The sequence below is a fragment of the Homarus americanus genome, unplaced genomic scaffold, assembly GCF_018991925.1.
Source record: "Homarus americanus isolate GMGI-L3 unplaced genomic scaffold, GMGI_Hamer_2.0 scaffold44651, whole genome shotgun sequence".
NCBI classification, from domain to species: Eukaryota; Metazoa; Arthropoda; class Malacostraca; order Decapoda; family Nephropidae; genus Homarus; species Homarus americanus.
This window is the reverse complement of record NW_024713059.1, coordinates 38,973-57,921: the sequence shown is the minus strand read 5'-3', so window position 1 is coordinate 57,921 and position 18,949 is coordinate 38,973. Positions and strand designations below refer to the sequence as shown.

General features: G+C 39.2%; 1 protein-coding gene across 1 annotated transcript in view; it reads left to right on the top strand.

Annotated features, from left to right (window-relative positions):
- The window catches only part of LOC121865665 (probable 3',5'-cyclic phosphodiesterase pde-5), a 115,407-nt gene extending 97,099 nt beyond the window's left edge, over positions 1-18,308 (top strand). The window contains 6 exon segments of the mRNA XM_042365190.1: positions 2,339-2,576; positions 3,032-3,190; positions 7,175-7,344; positions 10,115-10,226; positions 13,896-13,976; positions 16,670-18,308. Of these exon segments, the coding sequence (XP_042221124.1) occupies positions 2,339-2,576; positions 3,032-3,190; positions 7,175-7,344; positions 10,115-10,226; positions 13,896-13,976; positions 16,670-16,957 (1,048 nt within the window). The 3' untranslated portion in view covers positions 16,958-18,308.
- The last annotated feature ends 641 nt before the right edge of the window (positions 18,309-18,949 follow it).

Sequence of the window (18,949 nt, the reverse complement as noted above, 5' to 3'; positions counted from 1 at the left end):
TTGACCCTTGTTGCCTGCTGATGATGAGGTTTATTACAACTGGTAAAGGCCAAAATAATTCCAGTACTAACATATCTAACATATGCACACCACAGTCATGTCACGTAAAATGCCTCATTAATTTTATTCAAAGCATATCCCATCTACCATGTACAATAATTAGTGATATATAACTTTGAAGCTCTTTTTCTCGGATTTTTTTATCGCCAAATTATTGAGCTTTATACCACTAAGGCTCCACCAATTCTTATTCAATTTTATGAGTCTCGTTTTGTTTTATCCTCATACTTTTATGCACAACATGTGCATTTAGATATTTCTAAGTTGATTATTTTTCCTATTATATAGGTACTGTACATGATTTTTTCTTTGATCCAGTATATTACCATAATAACTAAACCATAAAGAAATACGGTATAGTACAATTTTACAGCCATATCCTAAATATTACCACCAAGAAATCTCAATACACAGATCCTAATAGCTACTGACTTTATTCATGGTAAAAAGCTGTCATATTTTATAAAAAAAAATTAACATTAAATTTTTATTACCTTTATTTTGTGATATACAGGTACTGTATATGATTAAAAAAATTCCAAGATATGCCAAGATACAAGATTCACAATTAAGGGTAAAAAAAATCATTATCCTAGCCTTTTGTTTTGTCTCATCCAAGAACAAAAGCGAGTTTACATCCTTAGGGGAATAAACTCTTCAGTAGTAGTGGTGGTGATAGCTACTTCTTACACCAGTTTTGCAACATTTAATAGGAAAAAAGATCACAGACAGTTAACTATTGCACTTGGTAGTAAATGTTTTGAACAGGTTACTATGTTAGTAGTTATGTACAGAACATCACTGCTTTTACAAGTTGATAACGGAGTTGGCAGTGACGTTACCTTTTCACATCTTATTTTGTGCTCGCTAGTTTAATGATGTCCAACGTTTTTAAAAATCTACCGTACAGCTGCAAAACTACACAACTACTGATGTATTGCTGGAAATTTAATACTGGGGGTAATAAGATTAAGCTACTACAGTGGAAAAGTTTGAAGATCAAGCTACATTATTTGATGTTTGAAATAGAAATAATAATAAAATTTATTCAGTGAAATTGTCATACAGGTTTACAATTAAATTGGATAGGCATGTTATTTAAACTATGCAGGTGAACAGTTCATCATGACTATAGACAATGTAGGGCCGTGGGAGTGTACAGTTTTCTATGTGTCTAAGACAGTGCAGGTATACAACAGTGGTAAACAGTTTGGCTGTTTGACCAAAAATAGCCAACAATGCTGTCAGATGCTTATTTCCAGGAGAGTTATTTTTTGAGGCTACATAATTTTCAATGGTGGATCTAGACATTTACAATTGGGGAATGAGGCGTACTGGATCCTTTGGAAAACTGAAGAAAGACAGATTCCTGTTCCTTAATGTTATTGGAAAAATTAATAGTTACACAGTAATTGTATCCCACTACATATGGTAGGAGAATGTGCACAAGACGATAAAAAAAAATCATTCAACCAAAATGTGCACCTCCTACAGTACAAAATCCTTGATGATGACGTGCGAGTGTGCCTGTGTGTATGTGTGCGTGCCACATCACTACCTAAGGACAGTATTCTGTGGATCCTCCAGTCCCTCACCTGCCTGTAACTCCTCACCCTTCACCACCTGCCCTGCCTGTAACTCCTCACCCTTCACCACCTGCCTGTAACTCCTCACCCTTCACCACCTGCCTGCTGCCCTGCCTGTAACTCCTCACCCTTCACCTGCCTGTAACTCTCACCCTTCACCACCTACCCTGCCTAACTCCTCACCCTTCACCACCCACCTGTAACTCTTCACCCTTCACCACCTTGTAACTCTTCACCCTTCACCACCTACCCTGCCTGTAACTCTCACCCCTTCACCACCTGCCTGTAACTCCTCACCCTTCACCACCTGCCTGTAACTCCTCACCCTTCATCACCTGCCTGTAACTCCTCACCCTTCACCACCTGCCTGTAACTCCTCACCCTTCACCATCTTCTTGTAACTCCTCACCCTTCATCACCTGCCTGCAACTGTAACTCCTCACCCTTCACCACCTGCCTGCAACTCCTCACCCTTCACCACCTGCCTGTAACTCCTCACCCTTCACCACCTACCCTGCCTGTAACTCCTCACCCTTCACCACCTGCCTGTAACTCCTCACCCTTCACCACCTGCCCTGCCTGTAACTCCTCACCCTTCACCACCTGCCCTGCCTGTAACTCCTCACCCTTCACCACCTGCTTCCATCTGTTTAACATCAGCCAACTTGTTCTAACTCTGCCACCTTCTACAGCTACTACTTCTGCCCCATATTCCTGGAGGACATGGACAAGGTGCGTCACGCCATCTATATGTTTGTGGACTTGTTCGGTTTGTCACGGTTTGAAAAGGATAACCTGATCCGGTTCACGCTGACGGTGAAGAAGAACTACCGACGGGTGCCTTACCACAATTGGACGCATGGCTTCAGCGTCGCCAACTCCATGTACACCATCATCAAGCACGCCCCCAAGGCCTTCCGACCCCTCGAGGTGACACACACATGCTCCCATTGGGGTTTCTGGAGTGGGGAAAGCCAGGGAGTATGTAGGCATGGGATAGCTAGAATAGTATGGAGACCAAGGGAGCAGAATGAACTTGGGATAGGGTCATCTGAGGTACAGAGGAACCAGAGGAAGAGAACGGCCAGGGAAGTAGAAAAACCATTAAAGTAGAAATAGAAAGTACTTGTGTCCAGCTCAATGTTGTTAGTAAGATTATGAAAAGTTATTCAGTGGAGAGTAATGAAATTTTAAAGGCTTCATTGAATTCTTGACGAGCACTTCAAGCTGTTTGAATGACTTCAATACAGTATTCTAAATTCTCAATTGTTTTTGGACTTTGATTTTTTTTTTGCCGGTGGGTGCATATATTTTTTCTAGTTGCCTTAGATTTTCCATAATAAAAATTTCAATTATTTTATTTTATTTTGCTATGGCGCACACAGTGCCTCGCCCTGTTCATTGGGTCCCTCTGTCATGACCTGGACCATCGTGGTAAGAACAACAAATTCATGCTGGAGACTGAAAGTCCACTGGCAGCCATCTACACCACCTCTACTCTTGAGCACCACCACTTCAACCAGACTGTCACCATCCTTCAGCAGGTGAGATACTCCTTTCCTGGATCCCAGAAAACCTCAAACCTAAGCAAGTTGGGGCAATAATTTAAAGTTTACCCTTCTAACCTATGCTTTAGTGCTTAAAGGGTGAGAAAGAAGTTACAGTTGTCTGGGAGCTAATGGGTCAGTTATCACATAGCTCGAGCAAGACCCATTCACCTCAAGCTCAGTCATAATCCGGACACGTGACTACCTCTTTTCCCCCAACCACTGACCAACTGAAAATACCTCATGTCTACTCATTCATCAGAACAATGTGGGCTGCATTTTCATTAGTGGGGGATAAGCTAACCTGCCCCATGTGTTCCTTTATGCCCACCTGCCCCGCTTGTTCCTTTGTGTTCACGTGCCCTGTATGTCCCACTCAAGGTCACGCTCACCTGCCCTGTATGTCCCAGCGGTGATCACGCTCACCTGTCCTGTGTATCCCACCGGCTTTGAAGCTCACCTGTACCATATGTTCCACCAGCGGTCACGCTTACCTGCCCCATATGTCTCATCAGCAGTCACTCACCTGCCCTGTATGTCCTTCTGTCTGTTGAGCTCACCTGGACTGTATGTTTCATCAGCTGTCATGTTCACCTGCCTCGTATGTCCTACAGGCAGTCGCTCTAAAATGACCAATATTTCCCAAGGGCTCACCTGCCCTGCTTACCTGCCCACCAGCAGTCGTGCTCACTTGCCCTGTATGATCTGCTGGCGGGACATACAGGGCAAGTGACCTGCAGTCCAGTCACAACAAGATGATGCTGCCATATGTTGGTGGAGAGAGCGCTATTAATGTGTTACGAACAAACACAAACTTTTGATTGTACATAAACCAAACAGTATAGACCAGTCTCATGTATATTAATCAGTCTTTGATATATCGCATCTCAGGTTTTAAGGGACCTGCCATATGCAATGAAGTGGAATTCTGCAAAGTGTGGTTGTATACACATTGTTCCAGGTGGTTCATTTCCATGATTCTCGGGCTTATACGTATATAGGATCCTCTTTTGGGGGTCACAATATTTCCAGAATCTAGTCTGAAAGTCATATGATATTGTCATTTGCTGTTACATTACTGTTCCTGGCTTTTTAATCACAAGTTCTGAACTTTGTGAAGAGTTCAGTTGTATAAGTATATATGAAAATTTCCTATTTGATGCTCAAAAGAAACAACAATACAAGTCATTGAATAGTAATTAATGTAGAGTATCTGCCATCTATATACCGGGTATGTAGAATACTGTGTGTGTGCGTGCGTGCGTGCGTGTGTTTTTTTTCTTATACATTACCACAGTTTTGAAGATAGAGCTTAAATTTGATAGGGAGGTGTGGGTGGTCTCTAGACCATGCACTAGTATAGGGGGCAGTGAAATTTTGCTCAAAGCTGCACTCTTCAGGCATTGTTCCTTATACATATCTAAGACTCCATGCCAAATTTGAAGCTGATATGTCGAGGTTTAGTCTGCCGCATTTTCTACTGAAATTTTTAAATTTACCTACAGTACTAGCCAAACAGCCGCTGTGGCGGTGCAATGTTCTGTTCAGTGTTTATCAACTTTTTTTTCATATCTCTTATTTCATTTAAGTTGTCTTGTCCTTGACCAGCGAGGTGACAGGAAGATGAAGATTGCAGGGGTTGACATGAAAGTGACGAAGATGTGGGACAGAGTGACGGCAAGAGAGAAGCATGATGCGGACAGAGTTAGGAGACAGCTTGAGCAAAAACATAAATATCTGGTAGCTGGAGATATTCCTGATGTTGAGGATAATTCAGATGATTCAAGAGATATTCCTCTCGTCAATACTGATGCTGATTTTGTCCCTGATCCAAGGGCTCTGACAGACACCAGTTCACAGAACCGGACAAGACTCCCTACACTGGCTGCCGCTTGTGACCGATACTTGATTAGTGATTATGCTGGAGCTGCCATTGCTACTGCCACCTTAACTGACTATGGCATTCTCACAAAGGATGACAAGAGTCAGGTTATTGGACCACATAAGCTGCGGGATGCGAGACAAAAATACCGATTTAAGAGGCAAGAAATTGAGATGGCTAGTTTAGATAATTTGACGTCACTCTATTTTGATGGTAAGAAGACTGCCACTCGTGTGATGATAAAGAATGAGAAGACCGAGAAATGGAGTTCGAGGATGATGGTGAAAGATCATTATGTCATCATGGTTGAGCCTGGCAATGAATATCTCACACATGTGACTCCCAAGACTGGACACGGAAAGCAGATTGCCAAAACTATTCACGAGTTTCTGGTGGAGAAAAATCTAACCCAGCAGCCCATTGTGTGTGTTGGTTGTGATGGAACCAATGTAAATGTAGGATCAGAAAATGGAGTCATTCATCATCTTGAAATGTTACTTGGTCACCCGCTCCATTATTTCATATGTCAGCTTCACGGAAATGAGCTGCCTTTCCGCGCAGTTTTTTATCACTATGATGGTAAACCAAGTGGTCCTGAGCATTGGCGTGGTCCCATTGGAAAGCAGATCAAGGAGTCTTTGTCTGAGCTTCCAGTTGTCGTCTTCCAGCCAGTCAGTTTCCCTGATTTCCCTGTGTTTAATGATGAAGTGGAGAAAAATCTGTCCTGGGATCAGAAATACCTGTATAGGAATTGTAAAGGAGTTATCACAGGTGTTGTTGAAGATGACTTGGCTGCTATTGAGCCAGGTCCTCCCTGTGTGTCAAGGTGGAACACCTTATGGAGTAGAATCCTCAGGCTGTATGTAGCAACATCAAGACCCAGCCATGAGTTGAAAAGAATTGTCATTACAATAATAAAGTTCAGTGCTCCAATGTGGTTTTACATCAAGATACACCCTTACGTAACACACGGCTCAAGGAACGTATTCCAGTCCCTGCTATATATGAAACACCTGAATAGTGAGGAGGAGACGATAGTGAAGAAGGCTGTCCAGAGAAATGCATACTTCGCCCACACAGATCAACTTCTTCTTGGTATGTGTGCAGATGAGGACATGACTGTTAGAGAAAAAGCTGTCTCAATGATAAGAAAAATTAGAGAGGAGAATCAGCAAAAGGAAGAATGCACTGGCAGATCTGAAGAGGAGGAGGAAGATTCTGATGCTGCTGTTGACGAGAATTTGTTAAACTATACTGATGAGGAGGGTAAAGATGGAGATGGGAATGAGGATGTGCCTCCTGTAGTCAACATGAGAAAGGTGGTGACTCCGAAACTAAAGTGGCAAGCAAAAAACTATCATTCCATGATTAACTGGAGGAATGAACTCAAGACTGAGCCTCCTTACATTGCTTCTCTGTCAAATCTACAGGTTAATGACATTCTTGAGACACCATTAGTGGTGCCCAAGTGGCCAAACAGCACTCAGGCGGTCGAGAGAGGCATAAAAGTGATGACTGAAGCTTGCACTGAAGTGACGGGATACGAATCGAGAGATGGATATATTAGGCAAAGATTATTGTCTAGGAAAATGATGCCAAGGTTCCGCACAAAAAAGAATTTCAATATGAACTTGTAATGATTTTCTATACGGTGTACCTGTAAAATAACATGTGAATTAAATCGATGTCACCCATGTAAAATTTATCATTATCCTGGAAAACATTAAATGACACCTAATTTTTGGTATACACTAAAAGTTGACAAAAAGTCGTTCGCGATGCGGCAGGGTAGGTATGCATGAAATGGCATGAAATTTTGCACAGGTGTTTGTTACAGCCATACAAACGATGCCTGAAAAGTGCAGCCTGCAACTCAAATAAAAGTGTTTTTTCCCTGCCCCCTAATGCACTATCTCCTGTCCTTCCACTCAGGCAAAACAGGGTAACTCGTCTAGTTATATATGAACCACTGTTTTGTGGAAGTAGATCTGAAGGTGAAAAGGTTAGCTATGATAATAATAATATTTGATGTTAAGTGAAACTATGTTAGTGGTGTAGAAAGAGTTTGTACAGATATATAATTGTTGAGATCATTGCAGGAGGGCCACAACATCTTTGGGAAGCTGACTTCAACAGAGTATAAGCAAGTGTTGGGAAACATAAAACACTGCATCCTTGCTACAGACTTAGCACTGTTCTTCCCAAACAAGGCCAGACTCATCAAACTGGTTGAAGATAAACTTTTTGAGTGGGAAAATCCAGACCACAGGTGAGTGTACTATACTATTCAAATAGGCTAAGCAGGTATTGGGTTACTTGTGAGGGTGCCAGACCACAGTGGAAGGTGCAATTTGATGACATCTCTCTTGAGAAATCCCCCTCATAAATGCTCACAAATTGAACAGAAGGGGTCCTAAATTGGCTAGTCATTCGAGTTTGATATCGCTGGGTGTTTTTATCCAGAAAGTTTAAATGTTCTTAGTTTTCAGCTCTAATGACTTTAAAATTACAAAATATTATGAAACAATTAATTACCTGTACTCTAATATTATAGTCTTCTCCACTAAATTGATCCACACTCCAAAGGCTTTCTCAAAACACTCACTCGTACCTCAGGCAATAAAACACACAATATTTCCCTCCTCTTTTATTTAGACCTCAGGGCCACAATCCTTGCATTTCTGGCCATGTGTGGCAAGAAAATTTATATGTGGCTGGCATGACGGCATCCAAAATATGAAATGAGGGGCTGGCTAAGGTAAATTAAGGTTGTCTAAACACTTGATGCATCAAACACCAAATCTAATACAGTACTCTTTATAAATCTGGACAGTGGCGGATTAAGGGGGGGGGGGACCTTTTCTCAGAAGACTCACATGATGTCACATTAGACTGAATCATGTCAGGTCAAGTGTCGACTCGTGCCAAGACCAACTCGTACATATTCCTGGCTAGTGGTAAACAACATAAACAAGCCACTTGTCATTAGTGTACCAGGATCAGTGACCTATGTCGGGTGAAGGTAATTTATCTCTACATTATGCCGCCAACCCGACACTAGTTATTCGGTGTCAAGTTGTCAACATTTCAAAGGAATCACCAAGCTGAGAGACTTTAGTCGTAAGGTGACGTGAGTTTTAGCCTCACATGACAAAAAGGTTACCGCTTCTACCACCAGATTATAGTTTATCACAGGTGCTGGCTCTGCTGCAGATTCACCACAAGAATTAGACTTCAGCAAGATCATGGACAAGTTTGCCATCAAGTGGTGTCTGTCTTCCTGTCTAGTCTTTTATGGCCTCCTACCTCGTACTTTGTGTCCCACTGCCTACCGGTAATCCCTTGTGTTCCCCACCTTAGTTTTTTGTGTCCCTCTGCTTAGTTGTTTCACGAAGGAATAGAAAAAGGGGACACAAAGGACTAGGCAGGGGAACACAGAAGACCAGAAATGGGGACAAAGAACTAGAGGCTTGGACACTAAGTACTAGGGAAGGACACAATGGACCAGGGAGGGGACAAAAAGACTAGAGAGGACTTGGCAGAGGGGTATAAATGACTAAGCTGGGGGACTCGGTGACTAGGCAATGGGACATATCGACTAGGCAGGGGGGCACAAGTAAAGGGCAAGGTGAAATGATTTAGTAGTCACTGGGCAGGACTGTATGACGACAAACTTTCTTTCATTATTTTATGTTTAATATATTTGATACATTATAGTACCTGACAGTTGGCAACACACACACACACACACACACACACACGCACGCACGCGCACTTCTGTCTCTCTCTCTCTCTCTCTCTCTCTCTCTCTCTCTCTCTCTCTCTCTCCTTGGAGCGATTATAGTCAGAATTCACAGTTAGTCTTTTCTGAGATTCAGAGTAAGAAAATTGTGTTTTCATTTGCTTCAAACACTTTTCTTTGTAAGCAGATGAGGTCACTCATTGTCCACCATATACTGATGCGGAAAATCTTGCTGATACACAGTTGTAGCTTCTGGACCTGCTGATTAATATCATGAAACATTCACAAAACCATAGAGTAATTTTTTAACTTTTGGAAAACAAATATTGTATCAGTTACCAGTGAAACGAGTAAACTTCATAGTGTTTTCAATATTTAGGTCAACCTATTGTTGCCAGCAGACTAATGTAATGAACAATTACCGTACTGTACTGCTCGGAGTTCACTAACACTCACAACAGATCTTGTGGAAGTAGTTTTTACTAAATTTGAACTAGATTTCACAAAAATTGCAGAGAATATTCAGTGTCAAATTTCATATGAGTTTAGTAATCATTTATTTGTTTTGTTGAATATGTAACATTGTTTTATGTTCATTAATATTTATTGTCACCAATTTAGTTGTGTAAATGTTTGTTGTGTATAGTACATGTAAACCAATACTTGTTTGAATACTGTATATGGTTTAGTTATATATACAGTATCTTAATGCCAAATTTCATGTTTTATTATTTTTATTTAATACATAATGCATGATTTCACTGTGTTGACTGCAGCCAATTACTGGTTTTTGTTTGTTGTTTGTAATGTGGCCAATCACAGTATAAAGGTTGCAGACCCCTGCTTCACACACTTTTTTTTCATTTGCTTTTGCATAGAACTCTGTATAAAAATGCTTTTCATATATGCACTTGTTAAAAGTGCTCATGGCCACATGAGAGACATATGTGCTACCAGGTACCTGGACTTTATTTTGCCACATTCTGGACTTCTGTCTGGATTGAAGGTTGATCAAAAATCCTCCCAAGGCATCTGTTTTGAGGCAGACTCCAGATTCAAGGGGTCTAAATTGGAGGGGATTTATTATATGGCCATTTTCAATTGGGAATACAGTACACCATTTAGTACAATAGATCTCAATTTTCAGCAGCAAACCATCCCACATCCACCTGATATTACATCCACCTCGAAACACAACATGTACCCCAACACACAAATCCACACTCCAGACTAAATATAGAACAATTACCGGGGTATTCCTTCCTTGTAACCTAACTGATTATTTCTTTCCTGACAGACTCCTAATTGAGGCTATTGCCATGACAGCATGTGACCTGTGTGCCTCTGCCAAGCCTTGGGATGTTCAAGTTGAGACTGTCAAGGTCATTTTTGAGGAGTTTTATGAACAGGTATGGCACGTAACCTTGAATGAAGATTGTCTCTAATATGATAACACCTTGATTCTTTTTTGTCTTTACTTGATAAAGATACTGTATATCCCATTTATGATTACTGGGAAGCATTTTATAGCTTCACAGAAAACCAGCATTTGTTTAATTTGAGACCATTAGCCACAGAGTCTCTGAGAAAATTAATGCATGGACGTGAGGTAGAAATATGTGTGAGAATTTAATGGTTGTTATCAGAATGACTGAGGTAGTTAAATGAACATGGGCAGTGGTAAGCCAAGTAAGATGAGTACTGTATAATCAGACAACAGATGGATGAATGAGCAAAGCTGGGCCAAGTGAGTTGAGTGAGCACAAATGAAGCAGTTGCAGAACTGCATACATTAGATGAGCAGAAGAAGAATGCTACTGCTATGGATACTAGAGTTGAGCACTTGGAAGCTTTATTCAACTTATTACAACATTATACCTGAAAACAAGACAAACTCAGTATTGTACAGTATAGTCTGCATTTACGCAGTCAATTGAACCCGTGGAGGTCCGCGTAAAACGAGAAATGCGTAAACGAAATAACAGAACATATGGGATTAATTGAAACAGAGACTGGGCCGACTCTCAAACTCCACTTTTTCCGACACAATACGTACCTTGTAGTAAAAATAATATCATAATTTTATGATGGTATTGACACACACATAATATCTAAATAAAAAAACTACACTACTGTACAAATATAAAGGTGTTTAACACTTACGTTAGTAGAAGAGATGGGTCTGTACACGGGGATGGCGGCTGGTTCCGAGGCAGAGCTCAGATTAGTGGCCCTCCGGTGAATCACTATCACTATTCACAGAGGTTTGCAGGGCCTCCCTGACAAACACCTCAAAGTCCATATCCTCACTGTCACTATCACTGACTTGGGCTGGCTGTGGTTGCGGTGAGTTGTGGGCGAATAAGTCCGTTATACTACGTTGAAGACTAGCATTGATGTTGTCGTGATACATCTGGACATACGGCTCCATAATTTTTGACAGAAGGTTATTAGACACTTCATACCGATGCTTGACTTGTGTCTTTGTTAAGGATGAGTCTTGATTTTTTCCCCCAACTCAATGACTTCCTTAACATAACCATGGCTTGGTCCAGGTAGTTCAAGGTTTCTCGGGGGTGGTGGGGGTCCAGCGGAAGCCATTATGAGGGGAATAGTGGGCACAAGAGAGAACAGTATATGCGGAGAACTGAGAACAATGAGACTGGCCCGGCTAGGTCAGCGACTTCTTCCCTCTGGTGGCAGGGCACGTCATGTTACATTAGACCAATCACAGCTAGCGGCGGAGAGAGGTAAGGGTGCGTGGCCCAATCACAGCTAGCGGCGGAGAGAGGTAAGGGTGCGTGGCCCAATCACAGCTAGCGGCGGAGAGAGGTAAGGGTGCGTGGCCCAATCACAGTCCGATACGTCATATGGCGTCAGCGATAACGTAAGAGCGACCTAATGTGCACCCTCCAGGCGCCGCTTCCCGCGTAAATGATGGAATGAACTGCGTAACTTAAAATTTTCATTCTGGCAAGGTGCCACGTAAATGACCAAACTCGTAAACCAAATCTGCGTAAATGCAGACTATACTGTATTTGTAATACGCTATTGGATTATATAGCTGCAACATTGTTAACAACAGCATAATACAATAAAGTACACTTCAGTTACTGACTTAATTAATGAGCACAGGTAAGGCAAAGGAGGTAAGACTAGTGTGGGAGATGTACAACCCAAAAAAATAAATTCTGTACTGACCAATAATTTAAGTTTTATTCCTACAGATATTTTATAAATACAAATGGTGTGTATGTACAGTAAATTTGAATACTGTTACTATGTCAATATGGGTAACAGGCATATCACCATATGATGCGCTGGAGAATATTTCAAAACATTTTGTCCAGCATATCAATTTGTGAAGAAAATGGAAGAACAACATTGAGATATGTGAGGAAACAGATAAAACATCTTAGATGAGTAAGAACAGGTAAGATGAGATGAATAAAAACAGGTAAGAAATGGTATGGCAGGATGAGTACCAGGAAGAACAAGTGTGAGAGGACATAAATGAGAAAAGACAGAATATGAATGTGTTTTCATAAGGTAATTAAGTATGAGTGAATAATTATGATGAAAAGCTGAGTTTAAGATGAGCTGTGATCATGGAACACGGCTAATGTGATGAGGTAGCAAATGGCTATTCAGGAAATTCCTGGGTAAGGAGAATTGCTGAAAAAGTTGAAAATCAGCCTGTGTCGCTCCTTCACTTAAGAAGGGCTGTAATACAGCTGAAACAATTAACAGTGGTCCAATGTAGAGGCTGAGATAAGTCAGCTAGCTGCCAAGATCTTGGCATCCATTCATAAAATTGTGTGTCAAGTGATACATCAATAAACTTTCCCATCAGTCTCTAAGTTTCCTGACTCCAAACTGCACTTCAGTTCACACACACAGGAGCTCTTCACTACAACTTAATCAAACTAGATAAATATTTAATTCTTTTGTTTCCAATTAGTCTATATGTGTGCAGTATCTTTAATTTTGTCTGAAGAAAATACATTTTGAATAACTTTTAATGTACTATACGTATTGTAAAATTTTTTTTTTGAGAAATTTCTCTTTTTGTTATATAGTAAAAATCCCATAATTCGAAATACAGTAATAGGAAGTCTAGCCCTTACAAATTATGAAGTTTTACAAAATATGAGGGACACATTCTCCCAATTCAAATTTAAACATTTCTAAGTACGGTACAGTACCTGTTGAGGTGCTTGGTCCAGGGTTATCAGACATAGTGGCTCAAACACTGGGCAATGATAGAAAAACAAGTGGAAAAAACTTTTGTGGGAGACGTTAGATGTGTACTCCATGACTGACCAATGTGAACTGACCGACAGGTGACACGAATAATACTACATGTACTTGTTTACACTGAGGTGAGCCGGGCAGTCGCATCCCATGCTAATATATGCGTTGCATATACCTGTATTCATAAATGTGTGTCATAATCCAAAATTTAACCAAATACTTGTACATGTATTAAGAAATTTGTAATGTATATTTTGTAATAGCAAAACACTATGAATTATGAGTGGTACGAAATATGGGGTTTTTACAGGTGTACGACAAATGGTCTATAAGTTGCAGCTGAAGAGTTATGCCAATCAGCCAAACATACCTGCAAACAGAGCAGTCTCATCACTGCATCATAGCTTCACTTCATTAGGAAAAAATCTTGTTTGACAGATTTTCTCACCTTCATTGTAACCGCACCATAATTCATACAGTATTTAAAAGATCCCTTTTCGTACTTATTTATGATAGGGAAACATCACTAATTAATAAGTTGTCTCAGTCTATAATTTCTAAAGGTTAAACTCTGGTTTACATTCTCAAGACTCGTGGCTGTAATGCACAAGTCAACACCTTCCTAGCTCAGCCATTAAATAGGATTTTGGGAACAATTCTTCATATATCTTAATTACCGGTATGTTTATAGTACCAGCCATATTATTGTTTAATATTTTTTATAGTGTACTGTATTGTTGTACAGTACTGTACCAAACTGTATTTTATAATGTTTGATGATTTTATAGAGGAGTTTACAGTACAGTATATGGCTTTACCTGTAGGGTGATGCTGAGAAAGCTGTTGGGAAGAAACCCATACCAATGATGGACAGAACAAGGACAGATGATCAGGCAGAGTCTCAGGTGAGTGATTCATTTGCCAACATTACTCTTACATTTTCTTAATCTCACCCACAGCAATATGGATTTTACTCTTATTCCAAATGTTAAATTTACAACTACAGTATTGTAGTATTTATGAGCAGTAAATTTTTGCTTCTATAATGTAAAGCCAGGTACTTTAAAAGGAATCCTCGATCAAACCATGATGAAACTCTCTTATTTATTGCTGGGAAAGTCTTTGCAGCAGGACTCCTAGGGACCTAGATATTTACAGCTATTAAGAAAGATATAGTTGCAGTTCCAAGTTTACCACACAAAGCATCATAGTGTGTGTGTGTCTTTTCTTTGATCTGATCTTTTTTTACCAAAATGTAATATTTGGCATCTCCTAATAAAACCAAACAAAATATAACTAAAAACCTAAAAACACCAAAAAAGTTAACAAAGGAAAAAGGAAACTTGCTTCCAAAGGGTGAGAACTACGGGTACAGTAGTCCTCGTTTATTGCAGTGGTTCTGTTCACGGAGTTTTTTGTCATATGCATAATTGCAATATACACGGCTAATTTTTCCATGAAGGGGAATGTGTTCATGGCTAAAAATTTTAAGGGTGCTTTGACTGATTTTTTTATAGTAACTTTAAAAATTATTAAATATTTACAACTATTATGCAGTGTACTTTACAGTCTATGAAATACAATATACCCTCATTAGTTTGACAAAAAAGGGGCTCTGGGTCACTCAAATTACCGAAAAATATGAATAACCGAATTTGAAATACAGTACTGTACTGTATTTTGACATTATTCAACAATTGCTTTGTTTTTAGAGGGAAGTAACCTTCTATCAATCTCTACAGTGTTGCAGAATTTTAGGATACAATTTGGGTTAAATAATGTACACTCGGTAAAAAAAACTACCATTACAATTCCTGCACAAAACAAACTAACACTACAAACGAAGTGTTTCAAAAAAGCCCCTGAGGCATTTTTCTCATTGGTAGACCTGCACGTGTATGGGTTCGGCCACACGTGCTCGAATCAAGTGATCGGCACTCTGAAACGAAACCCAGTGCAGTACTAGACTTTCCGGAATTATCGACCATAGGGTAAAACGTCTTTGGGTCGGGTTCCATTATGACTGCATGCGAAACTGTGAAGCTGTTCAGATGTTTTGGAATAGCATGGTATATTTTACAATACAAATAAAGAGTGACATAATGTGGCATTAGCCCAAAGTGAAGTAGCAATACAAATACAGATTCGAAATTCGGTTGCAAAATTATCTTATACCTTTACTATATCCACTAATTCTGCCAAACATATAATGCATTCCTATATGGTAACTCATCCACTTTCATTGTTACTGTAGTCCATACAGTTTAACTTATCTAGATATGCTGACATTCTCCAGTCATATTGTAATAAAGTAATTCAATATTGTCAATGAAATACAGGTAGCTAATTTCGGCTGACCAAATTAAGTACAAAATGTCTTACATTCAGGCCGACCAACCCTTGCAAGACAATGGGAATGTTCAGTTGGAAAATCATCGGACCCCACCTGTACGTAGTTTTTTTACCGAGTGTACCACCATTGCTCAGTTTGTAGAACTTTCAGGAATCCACCAGTAGGCAGTAGCTGTTGGTTGGGAAATACCAAGGATTCCAAATTTATATTAGGTTGATGACTCCTAAGGAAGTTTCAGCATCATGCACTAGTTAGTTATACTTTGGTCTGCAAGTATGCATTACCATGCCTGTTGAAGGAACTTTTCTATTTACTGTTCATCGAAGGCTTTTGGCACCCTATTCATGTTTCTTTTTCCTAAAATGGTCCCTCAAACTGGTTTTAAGGTTTTTAGATGACAACAGGACCCTAATTGAGTCAGGGTTGGAATAGGCTATCATGAAAGTAGTGTTTCTTTTGGCTGTAAGGGTGGACAACAGTTTTATTTTTATCAGATCTTCAATGTTGTGAATCTGTTTCAAAGTGCTAAGTTTTTAAAAAAAATTGAACCTCCAATCTTAGACCAGAACAGTTTCAAGCATCGGAACTGGAAGGAAGATCACATCACTTTATTTGACCTGTTTACAACTACATTCAGTTAACAGACAGGTTAATCAGCAGTTCTTTATTATGGATCATAAGTTTATAGATGGAACCTCTAAGGTTTGTGTTTCTAACTTTGTGAGAACCATTCAGCTCTTTCAACTAGCTTGTATCCTTTGTGGTCATGCTCTCTGCACAGTGGTATGCTTCTTACTTTTCCTCCAGTGGGTTACACTGATGTCCATACTCTAGAGGAGAACAAACATCTTTAAAGATATTCATCACTGGATATGGACAGTGTGATGCTGAAGAGATAAGTTCTATACCCTGGATCCTGGGTGCAAGTTGTGCTATTCAGTAGTTTGCAGTTCATGCCTCGTTCCCCCCATTGGTTCTAAATACCTTGTGTGTAGATGAGTTGGCAGACCCACTCAGTTCTGAGCTTCAACAACTGCCCTAGATCTTTCTGTAAAGCTCGAAGAGATTATATCTATGGTTTTCTAGTTTTATTGGAATTCTGGAGTTTAGTCCAATCATACAAATGAAGAATTCCTGGGAGCTATATGGGTCATCCTGCAAGCTTGATGGTACAGTAAATAAATTGTGTTATCCATGGTCATCGTAAAATGGGACCTCAGGATTAATCCTACATTTTTCTTGAAGGTTGGTTTCCTGTCTGGCATCTGCATCCCATGCTATGAGCTGCTTCACAAGCTCATTCCTGACACTGAGCCACTACTTAATGGCTGCAAGGAAAACCTACAAAGGTGGAAGCAGATTGCTGAGGATAAGAAAAAGGAAGCCAGTAAGATTAAAGAAGAGGATGGGGAAGAAACTGATACAGGAATAGAGGAGGTTAATGAAGAGGAGGAAGGTGAAGAAACTATAGAAGAAATTGATGATGAATGTGTTGATGGGAAAAATGATGCTGGAAAAGAAGATGACACGTAAGATAATGAACTTCACGTGCAATATCAGGTTAAAATAAGACTTTTATACAAAGGAAGCATTTCAAAAGTAGTGTACATAAAGCATATCAGGTACAGATATGAGTTCTACACTTTTGTAAGGGTAGCAAATCAAAAGCAGAAATGTTTTTTCATAATTGTTGAGATATGTTAGTAGTGCTTGTAAGGATGAAATGTGAGATCATTACATTGTTTCCTACTAAAGCATATCCAGAAATGCTAAAAGACAGTGCCATATACCTTGGAGTAAAAAACTCTTTCATGATACAGTCATGCAAGACCAAATTTTGTCATAGTTTTGGGATACATTATTCCCTGTTTTTGACAAATGAGTTCAGAAATGAAGCTAAGTTCTGAACTATCAACACACAGTGTTGCATCAGTGGTTGGGGTTCTACGAGCAGACTACCAGGAGGTAATTTAACATTTGAGGTTCCTTAATTCTGGTAATTCTCCAGACAAAATATTGAGTCATGAAAATTTCTCATAATACAGTAAATTGTAAAATATCCTGTGTTGATAGTAAAAAAAAATGTACTGTATCGATAAAAAAGTTCACTGTATTCAATATTTGAGCATGAATTTGAAATACTGTGCAGCATACTGTAAAATCTTGTACATATGTCCTCTTTTGACTAGACATTACCAGGTTATGAATTACCATGTTGTGATCATGATAAATATTTAAACGAAAGTAGAGTAATTTCTGAAAACATATCCTGAGAAAAGGAATCATTTAAGATTTTTTATATTCATTTTGGAAAACAGTGATTGGAACAAATCAACCAAATAGTGTACAATGTAAAGTCAAATTTACTTTGTACAAATTTAAAATACAAATCTTCGAAAAAGATCCGCAATCTAAATTGACACAACAAATGTTTTTTTATACCTTATGTCTTAGTAGCACTGTAGCTAGATGCTCCCTGACTGTAAATGATGCTGACATCTTGCTTACTGAAAATTGCCTTAATAAACTAGATAAGCAGAAGTTGCAGTGAGAGAACAGTGTGATCGTCTGTGCATTCCTGGTCTATTCATAAATTGTGCTAAAATCTGGTTTTGTTAGCAATTTTCTTTTAACGAATGTGCTGAAAACCAAGTATTCTTGATGTTCGGTGGATACAACCATCTGTTCTATTTGTGTTCTTTCATAAACAAGCTCTACAGTTACATGTGCCGTTGTAACGGGCCGAGTTTCCTCTTTTCAATAATTTACCATATAGATATTATTTTTCAGTTAGTATTCTATTCATTCATATACTTATTTGTTCTGTAGCAGTCTTTCCAATGAGTATCCTGTTTTATATACTTATCCTTCTTCAGTTCTTTACACACATACTTACTTTATATATTCTTGCTTATATTCTTATATGTTCTTTATCTCTATATACCTTATATTCTTATATAGTCTTATATAAGTAACTCTTATGCTTCTCTGCTTATGTTTTCCAAGTCAATGTTCTTTCTTTTCCTTTCCTTTCATATATTATGATCTCTTCCATATATTTTGTTCTAGTTATATTCTAAACCATGGATTAACCTGGGAACCATGTCTTTGTTATTACCACACTTATTATACTTACAACGATAGCCTGCCACCACCCAGGATTTTTCTAGAATATAACATCTCTTAGTTAACTGTTAGGTAGCGAGCTTCTAGGCACGTGAATTAGTTATTTTCTGAGAACCAATGTGGGAAAGGATAGAGTGGTGATACTCGTAGACGTAGATTACTAGTTCAATATTTATTAACACAGTGATTGGATAAGATGCATCATAGATTCACTCTGACAAAGCAGAACTGCAATTTATTTCTTAAGTCATCAAACACTTCAAGAACTTATTACCTCATTAAGTACCTCCAAATACTTATTACTTCAATCGACAATTGTGGTATTGTCACTCTGCCACATGATATCACTGGACCCTTCGGTCTTACCTTACCAAGTAGCAAATTAACTCTTCACTTCTT